Source organism: Crinia signifera, chromosome 3 (assembly GCF_055691185.1).
Source record: "Crinia signifera chromosome 3, ASM5569118v1, whole genome shotgun sequence".
NCBI classification, from domain to species: Eukaryota; Metazoa; Chordata; class Amphibia; order Anura; family Myobatrachidae; genus Crinia; species Crinia signifera.
The window spans coordinates 51,921,250-51,936,804 of record NC_139219.1 but is presented as its reverse complement, the minus strand read 5'-3'; the positions used below and the strand labels follow the sequence as shown (position 1 = coordinate 51,936,804).

The following is a 15,555-nucleotide window of genomic DNA, read 5'->3' as shown; positions in this document are numbered from 1 at the left end:
GGAAGGGCTAGTGCTAGGCTGCAGTGAGACGGTTAGAGCTAGGCTGCAGTGGGATGGTTAAGTGCTAGGCTGCAGTGGGACAGTTAGTGCTAGGCTGTAGTGGGAAGGGCTAGTGCTAGGCTGCAGCGAGACAGGAGAGCTAAGCTGTAGTGGGACAGTTCGAGCTAGGCTGCAGTGGGATGGTTAAGTGCTAGGCTGCAGTGGGACAGTTAGTGCTAGGCTGCAGTGAGACGGTTAGAGCTAGGCTGTAGTGGGACGGTTCGAGCTAGGCTGCAGTGAGATGGTTAAGTGCTAGGCTGCAGTGGGACAGTTAGAGCTAGGCTGTGGTGGGACTGTTAATGCTAGGCTGCAGTGGAACGGTTAAGGCCTCCATACATCGAGGCGATTTGGTCTGATTTCGGCCGATTGCAACCAATCTCCCTGACATGCCGTCGGGTCCGATGCGCGGTCCCGTGCGCATTGGACCCAACCAGGTGGTCGGACTGGCAGGCCGTCCAACCACTTATTCCTCCAGATGGTGAAGAGGGCGCGAAGCAGGGACGCATGCGATCCATCACAACGGATCACATGCGTGCCTGCCGCCGGGAATGTGCCGGCAGCTCGCAAGGTATTGGGTGTCCGTACACTGCTGCGAGACATCGCAGGCAGTGTATGGGCACCTAGAGTTCTAGGCTACAGTGGGACTGTTAGGATTAGGCACCAGGGTGATGGTTAGGATTAGGCACCAGGGTGACTGTTAGGATTAGGCACCAGGATGAGAGTTGGGATTAGGCACCAGGGTTACAGTTAGGATTAGGCACCAGGTGATGGTTAGGATTAGGCACCAGGATGAGAGTTGGGATTAGGCACCAGGGTTACAGTTAGGATTAGGCACCAGGTGATGGTTAGGATTAGGCACCAGGATTACAGTTAGGATTAGGCACCAGGTGATGGTTAGGATTAGGCAACAGGGTTACGGTTAGGATTAGGCACCAGGGAGAGGGCTAGGATTAGGCACCAGGGTGAGGGCTAGGATTAGGCACCAGGGAGAGAGTTAGGATTAGGCACCAGGGTGAGGGCTAGGATTAGGCACCAGGGTGAGGTCTAGGCTGAGGGGGAGGAGGTTAGGCTACAAGAAGAGAGGGTAAGGAAGGGGAGAGGGTTATCATATTAACCCACCCGGTGTCAGGATTCTTAGCGGCGGGATGCCAGTGTCGATCTTGAGACCATCAGCATGCTAATCGCTGGGAGCCCATAACCAAACCTATACGATCATGTTAAATATTTCATTGCAAAAATAAAAAAATGATGCCGTGATTTCCGCAATATATACGCGTTTGTCAATAAACATTGTTTAACTACTGTTGGAAAGCCTTGTAATAGAATCTATAACTAGGTTACTAAATAAAACCTGTAAGGGCCAGAACAGGCCCCTCATCATGTAAGGAAGGCAATGATGGCCTGTCGGGTGTACGTCCCGGAGATCGGGGGAGGATAAGTTAAACCTAAAAGAAACAGCAAATACTGTAGATGTGATTTTGACTTTTTTAATCAAACTAAATAAGCATCTATGAGAAAGTGCAGCTGTTACCACACAAATATTCCTAAAAAGAGAATAATACAAATAAAGAGAATGTAGTAGATAACTTAAACATCTTAAGGTGAATTAAATGGCAAAGTATTAACACAACTAAGTGGAGCTCACCTGTCAGAGCCAATCCGTCTCAGCTAATATGGGATAATCATAATGTAAATAGGAGTAATTGTAATGCTTTTCAATCTCGTACAATGAGCAGGAGTTCAATGGATTAGCTATGCTCAGAGAAAGATAAGTGTAGGAGTGCTAAACATAATTAGTGGTGATATAATAGCACTTCATTTAGCTGAACAGGTGAGACAGGTGAGCAGCCACATTGTAATGTCAATAGGAAAAATAAAAAAATGATAGCCACTCAGGTATAGTAGGGCTTTGTAGTGGTGAGCTAATTAATCATTTCAGTATAATCTGTATGTATGATTGTGCTGATAGACTGTGACGCAACAATAGAAAGTGTAGGCAGCTGATACTCATATTCCCATTAAGTATGGGAAATGCGATCTGGTTATTAAAAAAGTTATAATTAAAGGGTTTGGATCTGTTTTTCACAAAAACTACTCCAAAAGCCTTTTAATACATTCATATCAGTGGCTTATTTATATTGGGTGCAGTGTGTACCCCTCTGGAATCCCAGGGGGAAGGCAGCAGGGTTGGCGAAATCACCAGAAAGATGGCTGCAGCGCCATTTTTTTTAGAGTCTGGGCCCTCTAGCACTCAGACTCTATTGAGCTGCACTGTGCAGGACTGTTGGCGGGGGAAAAGAGGGGGCCCGAACAAAGGAGGCCTCCTCCCTTAAAGCACCCCTGATTCAAGTGATATTAAAGTTATGTGAAAATAGTGTTGAAATCCTTTTCCCTTCACCCTTTTTCACATTATTTTAGTAAAAAAAAAAAAAGTTTCAGAAATCTGCCCCTTAATGAGAACCCAAAATCACATGTTCAGATATTTAGCTTTATTATATATAATAAAAATATCTCTTTGATCCTAGCCAGTGGAAATTGGCTTAAGATTTATCCTTACAGGTAATTACATTTTCATGAGTAAAAAAAAAATAATGAATTTAAAGAATCTGATACTGCCAAGAGGGATAGTCTCTTTCCAGGAACCCATTCTGGCTACATACGCTGAGGAGAAGTGGACCATTATGAAGTTTCCACCAGCACTGACGCTCGGAGGTTGCCTGAGGGACCGAGCTGCCTAATTTCACAGCAGGCTTCGGATGATGAGGAGACTGACTTCTATGGTGAGGGGCCAACTACAGCCTCAATTATTCTGCCCCTTCTTTAGGACTTGAAAATGGAAACAATGAATTCCCTATCTGTCACTACAAGTGAAATGCAAATGAAGGTTAATGATTTCTGAGACAGAACTGAGCACCTAGATGATTAATTCCGGGACCTTGTTTAAAAAATAAAGTTTTTCCACGATTCTTTCTTTATTCCATTCCAACAAGTCACTTATTATAAGGAGACAAAGCGTATTAGCTACAAGCTATGGTGTTGCCCATATCAAGTGTTTCTTTTGAGGTTTTGACTGTGCAGAATCAGTAAAGCATTGGAATTTGTATTCATGTTACCGATTGTGAAACCTTATGTTCTCAAGCTATTTTTATGCTGGTGATTCTTGGATTCCTCTATACTAGCTTTTATGGGGCATTAACTGGACAGGTCTCTCCCATTAGCGATCTAGCTGCCAATTAAATATATGTAACTTCTAAATTGCCCATTACTCACAATTTTCCCTATGTGTGCCCCACTTTTTCTGTTACAAACCAGTTTTCCCTCCAGAATCATGTCTGGTAACATCACATGAGTCTCCACAGCCAATCCTCTGGGACCTGTGCTCCAGCTGACTACCTCAGCCTATCACCGCTCACTGGCTGCTATATGAATGCTGGGAAAGCACTCCCAAATTGCCAATGCTATTGTTGGCTCACCCCTATGCAATCCCAGCAAGTGCTGAGGGATCCAACAAATCCTTGTGGCAGCACTTGCGATCTCCAATTGGATGCGCACAGGACCATGCAACGGATTGGAATCGATTATAAAACATATACAATTTGACACTTTACACCTGATTTCTAGGTCCGATCCATCAAAATTGGGTGAAAGAGGCCCAAATTATACTAGTGTACTGTATAGCCAATTTAAGATGTGGATTTTCTAGAATAGTTTTACAACTCTGCTCTGAGGAAATATGAAAAATATATTTTTAACGTCGGAAATAGCTAGCAGTGACAATAACTATATAATGTTCATACCCTCCAACATGACCCATTCCATTAGGTACAAAATGCTCTGTTCCTGGACTTCCCTGCCAGTGGCAGTTACAGAGGTTGGACTCTAGCACAGTCCAGAATTCAAAGAGGGGGGTCACATCAACTGCCAGTGTGTCCAGGACAGTGATGTTTGGAGTGGCATTAGATGTGGCTCCCCTTTTTGAATATTGGACTGTGCTGCAGGCTCACATCTGTAACTGCCACTGGCAGGGAAGTCCAGGAACAGAGCATTTTGTACCTAATGGAATGGGCCATGTTGGAGGGTATGAATGTTTACCAAAACCTTTTAACTTCTAGAAAGGTTTAAACATATGGTTCTACATATTGAAAAGTTTGTAATGACTTTATTTTCGAAATAATAAATAACTGAAAGGGAAACCCCCCCCCCCCACTACATTTACTTTGAGGTGTTAGAATACAGTAGTTCTGTGACCACATTTGTGAAATGTTTTACTTGAAAAAAAAATCAAATCTTGAATACAAATATTTAGATATTTTAGACTGCAATCTTCACCATCAAGTTTTTTATACCCCTTTCACACCGCACTTGTTAAACGGTATATTGCCGTTTTTTCCCCATTTAAAATGTTTAAGGCTGCAGTGGGAAAGCGTCAGAGTTGATTTACCGGTTAAAGATAACCGGTATTTCAAAACGTTTAAAAAGCAGAGTCCTACATGTTTCAGAGCCGTTTATGCAGTGAGAATGGCTCTGAAATAGTAATTAGTAAAAACAACAGATTACAGACCTGTGATAGTCTGCCTTGAAACGTGTTCAGGGGATTAAACGGGTTGACTGATGTGAATAGTACTTAAACGGTATTTAAAACGGTATTCTACTGCAATGTGAAGGCTCAGACCCGTTTTAAATACCGTTTAAAAAACTTTTTAGCAGTGTAAAAGCGGTATTAATGACATGATCTGTAATAATAAATACATTGGTTTATCCTCTTTCTTTGTATTCTTTACGGGCACAGACAGTAGTTTGCATTCTGAGTATTCTGTAGAGTTTCCTTATCTGGTAGCACCATCACGTTGCTCCACAGCTTCAGGCACACATTCTTATGCCAATCTCTCAGTATTGCGGTGTGGAAATCTCATTAGTAACACGAAGCACAAGCCACTCAGAGGATCGCTGCTTGGAGAAGTGAAACTGCAAGAAAATGAGTCAAGGAAATTTTTGTGCAAAAGAATTTCTGGGAATGGGAAAAGAATTACGCATATTGTACGCCAGATGTGTTACAAAATAGTGTTAAAGAAAATACACTATAGATGTTATAGAAACATTTGTATTATTTATTACCATTTAATTACTTAGCGCACACATATTCCGTAATGCTTTACAAAGAATATGGCCATTTACATCAGTCCCTGTGCCTAAAACATGTACCTAAGCCAATTAACCTGGCAGTTTATTTTTGGATTGTGGGAGGAAACCCATGCAAGCACAGGGAGAATATATAAACTCCACACAGTTAGGGCCATGGTGGGAATTGAACCCATGACCACATTGCTGTGAGGTAATGCTAACAATTACATTGTCTGTGCTGCCAGGAGTACAATGTGCTCCTTACATTTCACCTGACGTTTTGGTCAAAACCAGTTAAGTGTTAAAAATTTATTGTGTAAAGCCGACTTGTTTTTTTTTTTGTTTTTTTTTAACTCAGCCTCCTGAAACACCATTTGTGCAGTATATTAATATAATCCTATGATTTATAGAATGTGGCAGCCAAAACATGGAAAGGGGTGCAAAATATGCATGGAGATTAAATGGCTGTAAAACAGGAGTGCATTCATTTTAAAACCGGTTTGGCTGTAAAAGATGCATCTTCACATGTGTTCATAGTACTAACGTGCTGGACAGAAATCCTACTAATTATAATTACCACACACACACACATATATATATATACTTAAAACCCATAAGAATGTTAAAAAGTCTGCACCAAACAGGTACTATTGCATACCTCCCAACTTCTTGTAGATAGGAAGCGGGACCCTCTGCGCCGAAAGGGGTGTGGCTTATGCAAATGAGGGCTGTGACATATGCAAATGGTGTCACTGCTGGGCCACACCCCTTTAACAGCATCTATTCCTTCAGGCTGGGGGGACTCCCAACTGCCCCCCCTTGCCGCGGGACACTGACAGCCGCGGGCGGGGGGGCGGGACTGCAAAAAACTGGACTGGACTGTATGCTATTGTGGACTAAATAATGTATAGCACGGCTGCCTACCTGACTCTCTCCTTCAGGGAGAAAATGCTCTGTTCTTGGCCTTCCCTGGTAATGTATGTTTGCCATCACCTGTGGTGAAACAACTTTGTTATCTATTACCTAGCTCCCCACAGGTGATGGCAATCATACATTACCAGGGAAGCTCAGGAGCATAGCATTTTCTCTCTGAAGGAGAGGGTCAGGTAGGCAGCCATGATGTATAGGTGTAACTGGGATGGCTTTAGGACAAGCATGGCCACACTAGTTGTTGTGAAACTATGTATCCCAGCATACCTTCCCATAGTTTTAGCATTCCCTAATAGCAAAACTGTGGCAAGGCATGATGGGACTTATAGTTTATGCTGGAGGGCCATAGTTTGGCTATGCCGGGCTTAGGAAAAAAACAATCCAGGTCATGGATTTCAATGTTCTCTGTAAATCCCTGGGAAAAAAAATGTTGCCATTTATAAAGTAAAATTGGATAAAGGTTGATCTTAAAGCAATAAAAAGTAATGGTCACAAGGCATTTCCTTCATCGTCAAATCTCTACCACATACGTTTGCCACTCCACTAATATAAAAATCATGTTAAGTGAAACGGAGACATTTCTGTTTCACTCAAAATAGTTCTGGACGTCATAAATAATGTTAAATTGATTCATCAACAAGCTCCTCTTTGTGAAGCAGTTAAGCTGTAGTTGTTCCCAGAGTCGCGCTATTTATCCATCAGTGCACTAGTGCGCATTACACAATGCTGACTTCAAACAGATGCTAATTACTTACATAAGACTATAGCATTAAGCAGACGCCATTACTGTCCCGGAAATAGTAGGATTCTGTTTAGTATAGCTTTGAACATAGACTTACATAAACATTTAATGCACAATGACGTAGAACTGTCATAATTGACAGAATAATAAAGACGAGGACATTAAGGGACTTCTTCGTTTCAAATGACCCCTTGCAAACTGTAATCTACAGTCAGCAAGACAATTCTAGCTAGGCATCTATACTGATAGACATATTGGGGGAAATTTACTAATATGAAAAACCTAGTTTTTCGTATTAGTATTTTCCCTACAAAAACAATGGATGTGAGTGTTCCCTCCACAGGCGCCAATAACAATGTGAACGGGAGAAAGAGGAAATACACCCCTTAGCAGTGAATAGCGGTCCTCTTCTCCCAATACTGGACAAAGCTAATGGTATTTAACCACAATACCGTACGTCAATCCTGGTAGGTGGCGTCTCCTCTTCTAACAATTAAGAACACAATAGCGATGCTACTCAAATTTTCCGTGGAGGATGCCGGAGGGCCAGATGGCTTGTTCCCAAGGGGTTCACTCCAGAGAATACCCAAAAATGAGGGAACAGATATAGTGCAACTCCACTTTTATTTTTTAAAACACACAATAATAAACGTTAAAAAGGAGGACAAATGATAAAACAATGGCCAATTACCACAGTTGGTGGAGAACTGGATGAAAACAGCTCTCAATCTGCACTTTTAAGAGGAGGTCAACCCGGAATTGGCCTCCACAGACAGGCAGGTGGGTAAAAAGTCCAAAGTCCTCTCAAAACGTCCCCTCCAATGGTAGCTGGGAACTCCAAGCGCGCTTTCGACCGTCCCTACGGTCTTTCTCAAGGAGAGTGCACTCTCCTTGAGAAAGACCGTAGGGACGGTTGAAAGCGGAGTTGCACTATATCTGTTCCCTCATTTTGGGGTATTCTCTGGAGTGAACCCCTTGGGAACAAGCCATCTGGCCCTCCGGCATCCTCCACGGAAAATTTGAGTAGCATCGCTATTGTGTTCTAATTTGGGAGAAGAGGAGACGCCACCTACCAGGAGGGACGTACGGTATTGTGGTTAAATACCATTAGCTTTGTCCAGTATTGGGAGAAGAGGACCGCTATTCACTGCTAAGGGGTGTATTTCCTCTTTCTCCCGTTCACATTGTTATTGGCGCCTGTGGAGGGAACACTCACATCCATTGTTTTTGCATTTTGTGTTTAAGTGGAATAGGGGTTACCACTGTTGAGTGTACCCACCAGTGGGCTGCCTGGCGCATTGACAGACCCACCCATTCTTTCTTGTTGTAGTATTTTCCCTACGACTGCATACGACTGTTTTAGTCGTATGCAAAGTCGTGTTCCGGAGGGGAAATTACAAAGCAGTCATATATGACTGCTTTGTAACCCTCCGATGTCGTATTCATTCGTATTAGCTGGCCATATAGACGGCCGCTAATACAAATTTTTCAGGCAGTCTGCACGGATCAGTCAGATCCGTGCAGGCTGCAAGGTGTACAAAAAACAAAATAACGGCGTGGGGTCCCCCCCCACAGCCATAACCAGCACCAGGCTGAAAGAGCCGGGCCAGTAATTAAAAATCAGGGAACCCGACCAATAGGGGTTCCCCGATTTTTAACAACCAGCCCCAGGCTCCAGGTCCGAGGCTGGTTCCCAAAATACGGGGGACAAAATGACTAGGGGTCCCCCGTATTTTAAGAACCAGCCCCAGGCCAAACCAGCCAGCAGGGTAACGCCACAGATGGGGGGAGACTTTTTATACAAGTCCCTCCGGCCAAAGCATTCACCCTCTGACCAGTCAGCCTGGCCAGGGGCCCTGGGGGAGTGGGGACCCCCCCAATAAAGGGGTCCCCCCCCCTCCAGGACTTACCTGACCAGGCTGAAGCCTGGTGCTGTCCCCGGTGGCCACTACAAGTACTGTGGAACTACAAGACCCAGCGGGCCCTTTAATGCCCCGCAGGCTGGGACTTGTGGTTCTCCAAGTCCCAGCTTGCAGGGGAGGCTTGCTGGGACTCATAGTTCCACAGTTTAAAACAATAGTTCATTGTTCTATATTTTACACCAAGATCAGCCCGGTGGCCACCGCACAGGGCCACCGGGGACAGCACCAGGCTTTATTGGGGGGGGGTCCACACTCCCCCAGGGCCCCTGGCCAGGCTGACTGGTCGGTAGGGTTAATGCTTTGGCCGGGGGGACTTGTATAAAAAGTCTCCCCCCGCCTGTGGCATTACCCTGCTGGCTGGTTTAAAATACGGGGGACCCCTAGTCATTTTGTCCCCCGTATTTTGGGAACCAGGCCCGGACCTGGAGCCTGGGGCTGGTTGTTAAAAATCGGGGTACCCCTATTTGTCGGTTTCCCTGATTTTTAATTACCGGCCCGGCTCTTTCAGCCTGCTGGTTTTTTTATTTTATTTATTTTTTCTATTTTTTTACACTGCAGCCTGCACGGATCTGACTGATCCGTGCAGGCTAAAGCCAAATACGACAGGACAATCAAGGTGAATGTTCCTGTCGTATTTGCGTGGCTGTTTTACACCAATTAGCAGCCGTATTATCAATACGGCTGCTTAGTACATCAGGAACCACCATTCTTTTGAATGGTGATTCCTGTCGTATCCTATCGATGGTGTAGACATTCGTATTTGTAAATACAAATACGAATGTTCCATCTTTAGGAATACGAATTGTTATATTTTCGGGATTGTAAATCCCGAAAATACAAATGTGTAAAAAATAGGTGTATTTCTGCCTACGAATACACCTATTTTTTACGAATCCATTTTGGTAAATTTCCCCCATTATTGCTGGGTCAGTCTCCAGAGGTGGGTGTGGCCAACCACTGCAAAGGTTTGGCTTACCATTGAGTACCTTTAATACCAGTAAGGCACTGTAGAAAAATACACCATACTCCTGTGTAGTGTTAGATAATATATGTGGGTATGGTTCATTAGGTTGACCAAACGAAGGTCGGCATACATTGTGTCGACCACTGAAGGTCGACTGGCCGTAGGTCAACAGTCAAAAGGTCGACATGGATTTTCCACATTTTGTTGGGATTGAGGGCCTTATTCTAGTTCACTCTGACAAAACCATGTGCACTGCAGGGGGGCAGATGTAAAATGTGCAGAGAGAATTAGATTTAGGTGAGTTATTTTGTTTCTGTGCAGGGTAAATACTGACTGCTTTATTTTTACACTGCAATATAGATCTCACTTTGAAGTCAAACCCCACCCAAATCTAATTCTCTCTGCACAACTAACATCTGCCCCACCTGCAGTGCACATGGTTTTGTCCATCTAAGAAGAAATTTGTCAGAAAGAGTGAACTAGAATAACCCCCTGAATGTTGACATGGACACCATCGGCACACCGCTTCCCTTCGCCTCCCCTCCCCTCGCTGTGCTTGCAGTGCTTCCGATATGGGGCATCGCTACACTCGGCACACTATTCTATTCTCTCTCCAGACCCTAGTGGATGGTAGGGCATAAAATACCGCCTGTCGGCAAATGTCGGCTCAAAAAAAAAAAAGTTGAAAAACCCATGTAGACCTTCCCAATGTCAACCTAATGCATGTGCTGACCTTATGACCCTGTTGACCTTGGGCATTTGTCTATGTTGACCTAAGGCCTGTCGGCATTCAGTTGTCGACCCAATGCATGTCAACCTTAATTGTGTCGACCTAAGGACCATGTCCCATATATGTATAATTCAAGTGCATGGTCTGGCACCTGATCCGTAAAGGAAGATGGGGCCCCCAGGCACAGGGGGTCTACTGTTTACCCCTGTGAGCCAGTCCGACCCTGAGTACAGGTATTCCCAGCCTCGGTCCTCAAGTCACAGTATAGGTTTTAGTGATATCCAGGCTTTAGGTAGCAGAGATGGTTAAATAAAATTAACTGAGGTAGAAGGGTCTATTTACGAAGCCTTTGAGAGAGATAAAGTATACCTCTCAACTGTCCCAATTACAGTGGGACAGTCCTGCTAATTGGACACCATCCCGATGTCCCACCTTTGTGTCCCATGGTCAGAGGTGACAGTTGTGGTTGCCAGTGATTACCGCTGCTAGGCCCCATCCCATCCATACCAGGCCCCGTCCCCTTTTCAGCAGGTCTCGAATGGGCAAATTTAAAAGTTAGGAGGTATGGATAAAGTAGAATGTGAAAAAGCACCAGCCAATCAGCTCCTAACTGCCATATTATAGGCTGTGTTTGAAAAATGACAGGAGAGGGTTGGTTGGTACTTTATCTCCATCTACTTTCTCCAATGCTTAATAGACACTCATGTCCAGGGGCGCCGAAAAAATAAACAAGTGACAGAAAGGACCAGCTACCCCTGCAGCACCCAGCACTAAGCAGTGTGTGCTGAGCTAGGGAGAGATGCTGTGCTGTGGCGAGCGGCTGCATATCATCTCTCTCCCCACTGCCCAGCTCCCTGCAATGGGGAGAACCGTGCCCGGGTAAAAAGTACCCCCCTCCCTCTGCTCATGTCATCTGCGGCCAAGCATAAATATCACTAAACCCTGGATTGTCAGTGTGCCTTGAGTACTGAGGTTAGGAAAGCCTGCTCTAGCTTACAGTACCAACTATAGTCAGGGCTATTTTTCAGCAGGCTCCAGCAGGAACTGAGGCCATTATTCTAGTTCACTCTGACAAAATATTTCTTAGATGGACAAAACCATGTGCGCTGCAGGTGAGGCAGGTGTAAAACCCCACCCAAATCTAATTATCTCTGCACAAGTAACACCTGCCTCACCTGCAGTGCACATGGTATTGTCCATCTAAGAATTATTTTGTCAGAAAGAGTGAACTAGAATAAGGGCCTCAGTTCCTGCTGGAGCCTACTGAAAAATATCCCTGACTAAGGGGTCATACAATTATTTGCTTTTGCCCAGAAAAACCCCACTATCTGGGCTATCTGACTGTATGTACAAGCAGACGTTACCAGAAAAAATAAATGATGTTACGTAGCCCTTAGGTTACAGTGGGCAGCGGCTGCTTTTTGTGGGATTTCATGCAAAATTCTTTATTAAAAATGTCTTATAGCAAAATATGATTGTAAAATGAGACAGTGTAAACAAAGAAATTCATTTTTCAGTTTAAGGGAAGTGTTCATGGCTACTGTCAAAAGGCACTTGCTCAGATTGCTGGCTCATTAATACTGTGTTATAGTAACTAGAGTGTTTGAAAAGCAGGCGGGTTAAATAGAAAGTAATGCGACACTTCAGCACGAGGAGCAAATGGAAAATTGTTAATAAATCATGATGCGGCAAGAGATGTAGATCTACGGAACTTTTATTACATTTTTCTGACAACAGTAGTATTGAAGTAACACAGAAACACACAAACACAGTATTTGGTTTATGTGTGCCAAACATCACTGAGTGTATACAGTAAACACATAGGGCCTTATTCTAGTTCACTCTCTGACAAAATCCTTCTTAGAAGGACAAAACCATGTGCACTGCAGGTGGGGCAGATGTTACTTGTGAAGATCGCTTCTCGGCCTTTTGGCTAAGATCAAGTGTAGTATCTGTTCTTATCAGTTTAATCTGAGAGGCAGCTCTGCTCCTTGTTTCTTGGACCGACAACGGTCCTTCTCAGGGCTACCGCTGCCAGGCCGAGAAGAGCGAATTGAGCGAAGACGTCGAGACTGCGAGGAGGAGAAAACATCGCCAGAAGAGGGAGAAGCCGGAGAAGACTGAGGCTCAGACTTGCTCTGCTGCCCTCCGAAGCGACTGCCGACCCCTCCTCCTCTCGTCGCCGAGGAAGAAGCTCCGCCCCCGACTGCGAGGAGAAGAGGATTTCGCCTGAAGAGGAGATCAACGCACCCTAGCCACCTGGGAGAGGCAGACTTGTTTGCTCTGCCCTCTCGAAGCCTTGCAGCACTCCCGAGCTGCCTAGGAGGGTCAGACTTTTCTGCTCTGCCCTCTGAAGCCTCCACCGCTCCGGAGCCGCCGCCGAGGGTCAGACTTTCTGCTCTGCCCTCCGAAGCTCTGCAACGCTCCCCAGCCTCCGTGGAGGGTTAGACTTGCTTTGCTCTGCCCTCTGAAGCCGTGCATCGCTCTCTAGCCTCCTTGGAGGGTTAGACTTGTGTTGCTCTGCCCTCTGAAGCGTCCCCTTCATCTCCTCCTCTCGTCGCCGGAGAAGACCCTTTGCCTCGACTTCAGCTGCCCCGAGAAGCCAGAAGGATGGCCACCGCCTCCACTTCGGCCCCCCTCGCTGGGAGGAAGCCCGGGAAGAAGGGTAAGTCACCGGCCGAATGTCCGACCAGATTGGCCGGCCCTAGCTCCACTGCCCCTTCTGTGACCCCACCAACGGTGCCCGCCCAGGACCACTCCAAAAGCATCCCAGCCCTGGAGCCCTGGATGAGGCAGACCGTGGTGATGAAGCTAAAGGAGGTAGATGGCCAGGTGCCGGACATGACGGTGGAGTACTTCGGCAAGAAGATGGTCCTGGAGCAAGGATTCTCTGCACCTGAAATGCTCAGCGTCCAGAGCTTCTTCAGAGGCATCTTCTACGCCACCTTTGCCTCCATCGCAATCTGCAAGAGGTATTGGGAAGCGGTGAAAGCGGCGAAGCCTGAGTCCCCTCTCTCTCGCTTTGTGGGCAACTGCCCTATCCAAAGAGAGGAGAGGCGGGTGACGGTTTCAATGCGAAGCCCACACACAAACATCAAGGACATCGTCACTTTTCTCAGCAGATCCTGCACCGTCATAAAGGACCCCACAAGGATCCTTTACGAGAATGGACTCTGGACTGGAAAGTGGTCGGTGATTGTCAGGCTGCACAAGGACACTTCGTGCCCAGATGGAGTCAAGCACCTCAGACCGTGCTTCTCCCTGGGGGGAACTGCAGGACTTATCCACTACGTGGACCAGCCACGCACTTGTCGTAAGTGTGATGGAAAGGACCACTTTGGGAAGGAATGCAAGGTCCTGGCTTGCAAGATTTGTCGACTGGCCGGCCATGAGACAAAGGACTGCCCCACGAAGAAGACCTGCAACCTGTGCGGCTCAGTGGATCATGTCTACAAGGACTGTCCAAGTAGAGCAAGATCCTACGCCGCAGCAGCATCGGGTGTGATTGTCCCTCCCAAGGTGCCACCCACACCGGTGCAGAGGAAGAAGGTTCCGCAAAAGCAAGGTGGTAAGAAACCTTCCCCCACCATTCCTAACCCTCCTCCCCTCCCTCCCTCTGTGACAGCTACTCCCATCCCGGCTGCTCGCACCACCCCCCCTCCCTCACCCTCCCGACCTGTGATCCAACCCACCCTTGTTCCCACCACCCCCTCTCGCCCCCCCCCTGTCCCTCTCCTCTCCGAGGAAGAGTTTCCACCACTTGCCCATGCAGGAAATGTACAGCCGAGAAGGAAGAGGAAGGAGTTAGACAGCCCAGCTGCTGACCCAGAATCTTCCAAGAAAGCGGCAGTCGAATCGGTCGAGCCAGACCAGGACTCCCTCACCCTCGAGGAGGAGATGGAGGCATATGCAGAGGTCTTCGAGGAGAGTGGGGTGCCGGAGCTCAACAGCCTCAACAACATCGACCAACTGCTCAACAACATCGAGACACCCCAGCAGGGAGATCCGGTGGCCGACCCAGAGGAAGCACCTCCCGATGGGAGTGGTAAAGTATACGTATCGCCACAGTAACCTTTTTCTCTTAACAAATGGTAGCTTTTAATCTTTTTACCATTAATGTAAGGAGCATTAAGGACAAGAACAGACGTCAAACTATTTTTTCCTTTCTTGACATTCAGAAATGTGATGTGTATATGTTGCAGGAATGCTCTCTCCCTTTCTCCAGGTCCTACAGGCACCTGGCCCGGCAGTGGTCCCATGGTCCGTCCTACTGGTCCGGTGGAGGTGAGTGTAAGTCTGCAGGGGTAGCCATTCTTATTAGGGGCAGCCTCTTCACGTTAGATTCTGTTCAGGAGTTTGTCTGCGGGAGATTACTCGTCGTAGATGGGTCCTGGGCAGGTGAGCCTATCAGGCTAATCTGCGTGTATGCTTCACCCTTTAAGAATGAGCGTTTGGAATTATTCCAGACCCTGCGGACCCAGCTCGCCACCACCAGGGCTGTAGTGATGGCCGGGGACTTCAACTGCCCGATTGAAGGGGATGGTCGAAGCACCTGCAACTCTGCGAAGCTGGACATCACGTCCAACCTGCTCAGGGAAATGGTGGCCGAAGCATCACTGCGGGACGCTGTGGGCTCCATGGGGGCCGGCTCCGTGAATTTCACGTGGAGCCGCCCCGATGGCTCTGTGCGTTCCCGCATTGACTTTGTGTTCACCTCCCGGGCAGTGCAGCAGGTTAGGCATTCTATGGTTCCCTGCTTCTTCTCTGACCACAGGGCCATTCTCTTCCAAGGGGTTCTGGGCCATGGTTTTCCATCTGGTCCAGGCTCCTGGAAGTTGAACTGTGCCTTACTGGAAAGGGAGGAAGTACTGGCTGAGCTTAAGGATGCCTACATCACATGGAAGAATGACAAATGTTATTTTGACTGTATGTCTGATTGGTGGGAATATGCCAAATCTAACATCCGCAGTTTCTTTCAGGCTAAAGGGCGTATCCAGGCATGCGACCGTAAGAGGAACCTCAGAAAACTGCAGCGTGAGCTCCAGTCCCTGGTGGACCTCCAGCGGTGCGGCTGGGACGTGAAGGACGACCTGGACGAGACCAAAAA

At 46.6% G+C, this 15,555-nt stretch overlaps 1 protein-coding gene and 1 pseudogene across 1 annotated transcript; both read left to right on the top strand.

Moving 5' to 3' along the window:
• Positions 1-12,361: 12,361 nt before the first annotated feature.
• LOC146066043 (U2 spliceosomal RNA) lies at positions 12,362-12,468 on the top strand (annotated as a pseudogene).
• Positions 12,469-13,058: 590 nt separating this feature from the next.
• On the top strand, positions 13,059-14,519 carry LOC146062403 (uncharacterized). Its single transcript, XM_083174544.1, has one exon. It carries the CDS (start codon positions 13,059-13,061, stop codon positions 14,517-14,519), a length of 1,461 nt encoding a protein of 486 aa, XP_083030670.1.
• The last annotated feature ends 1,036 nt before the right edge of the window (positions 14,520-15,555 follow it).

Excerpts from the sequence above, each read along its gene's own strand:
- LOC146062403 (XM_083174544.1), top strand. The coding sequence starts at position 13,059 with ATGGCCACCGCCTCCACTTCGGCCCCCCTCGCTGGGAGGAAGCCCGGG.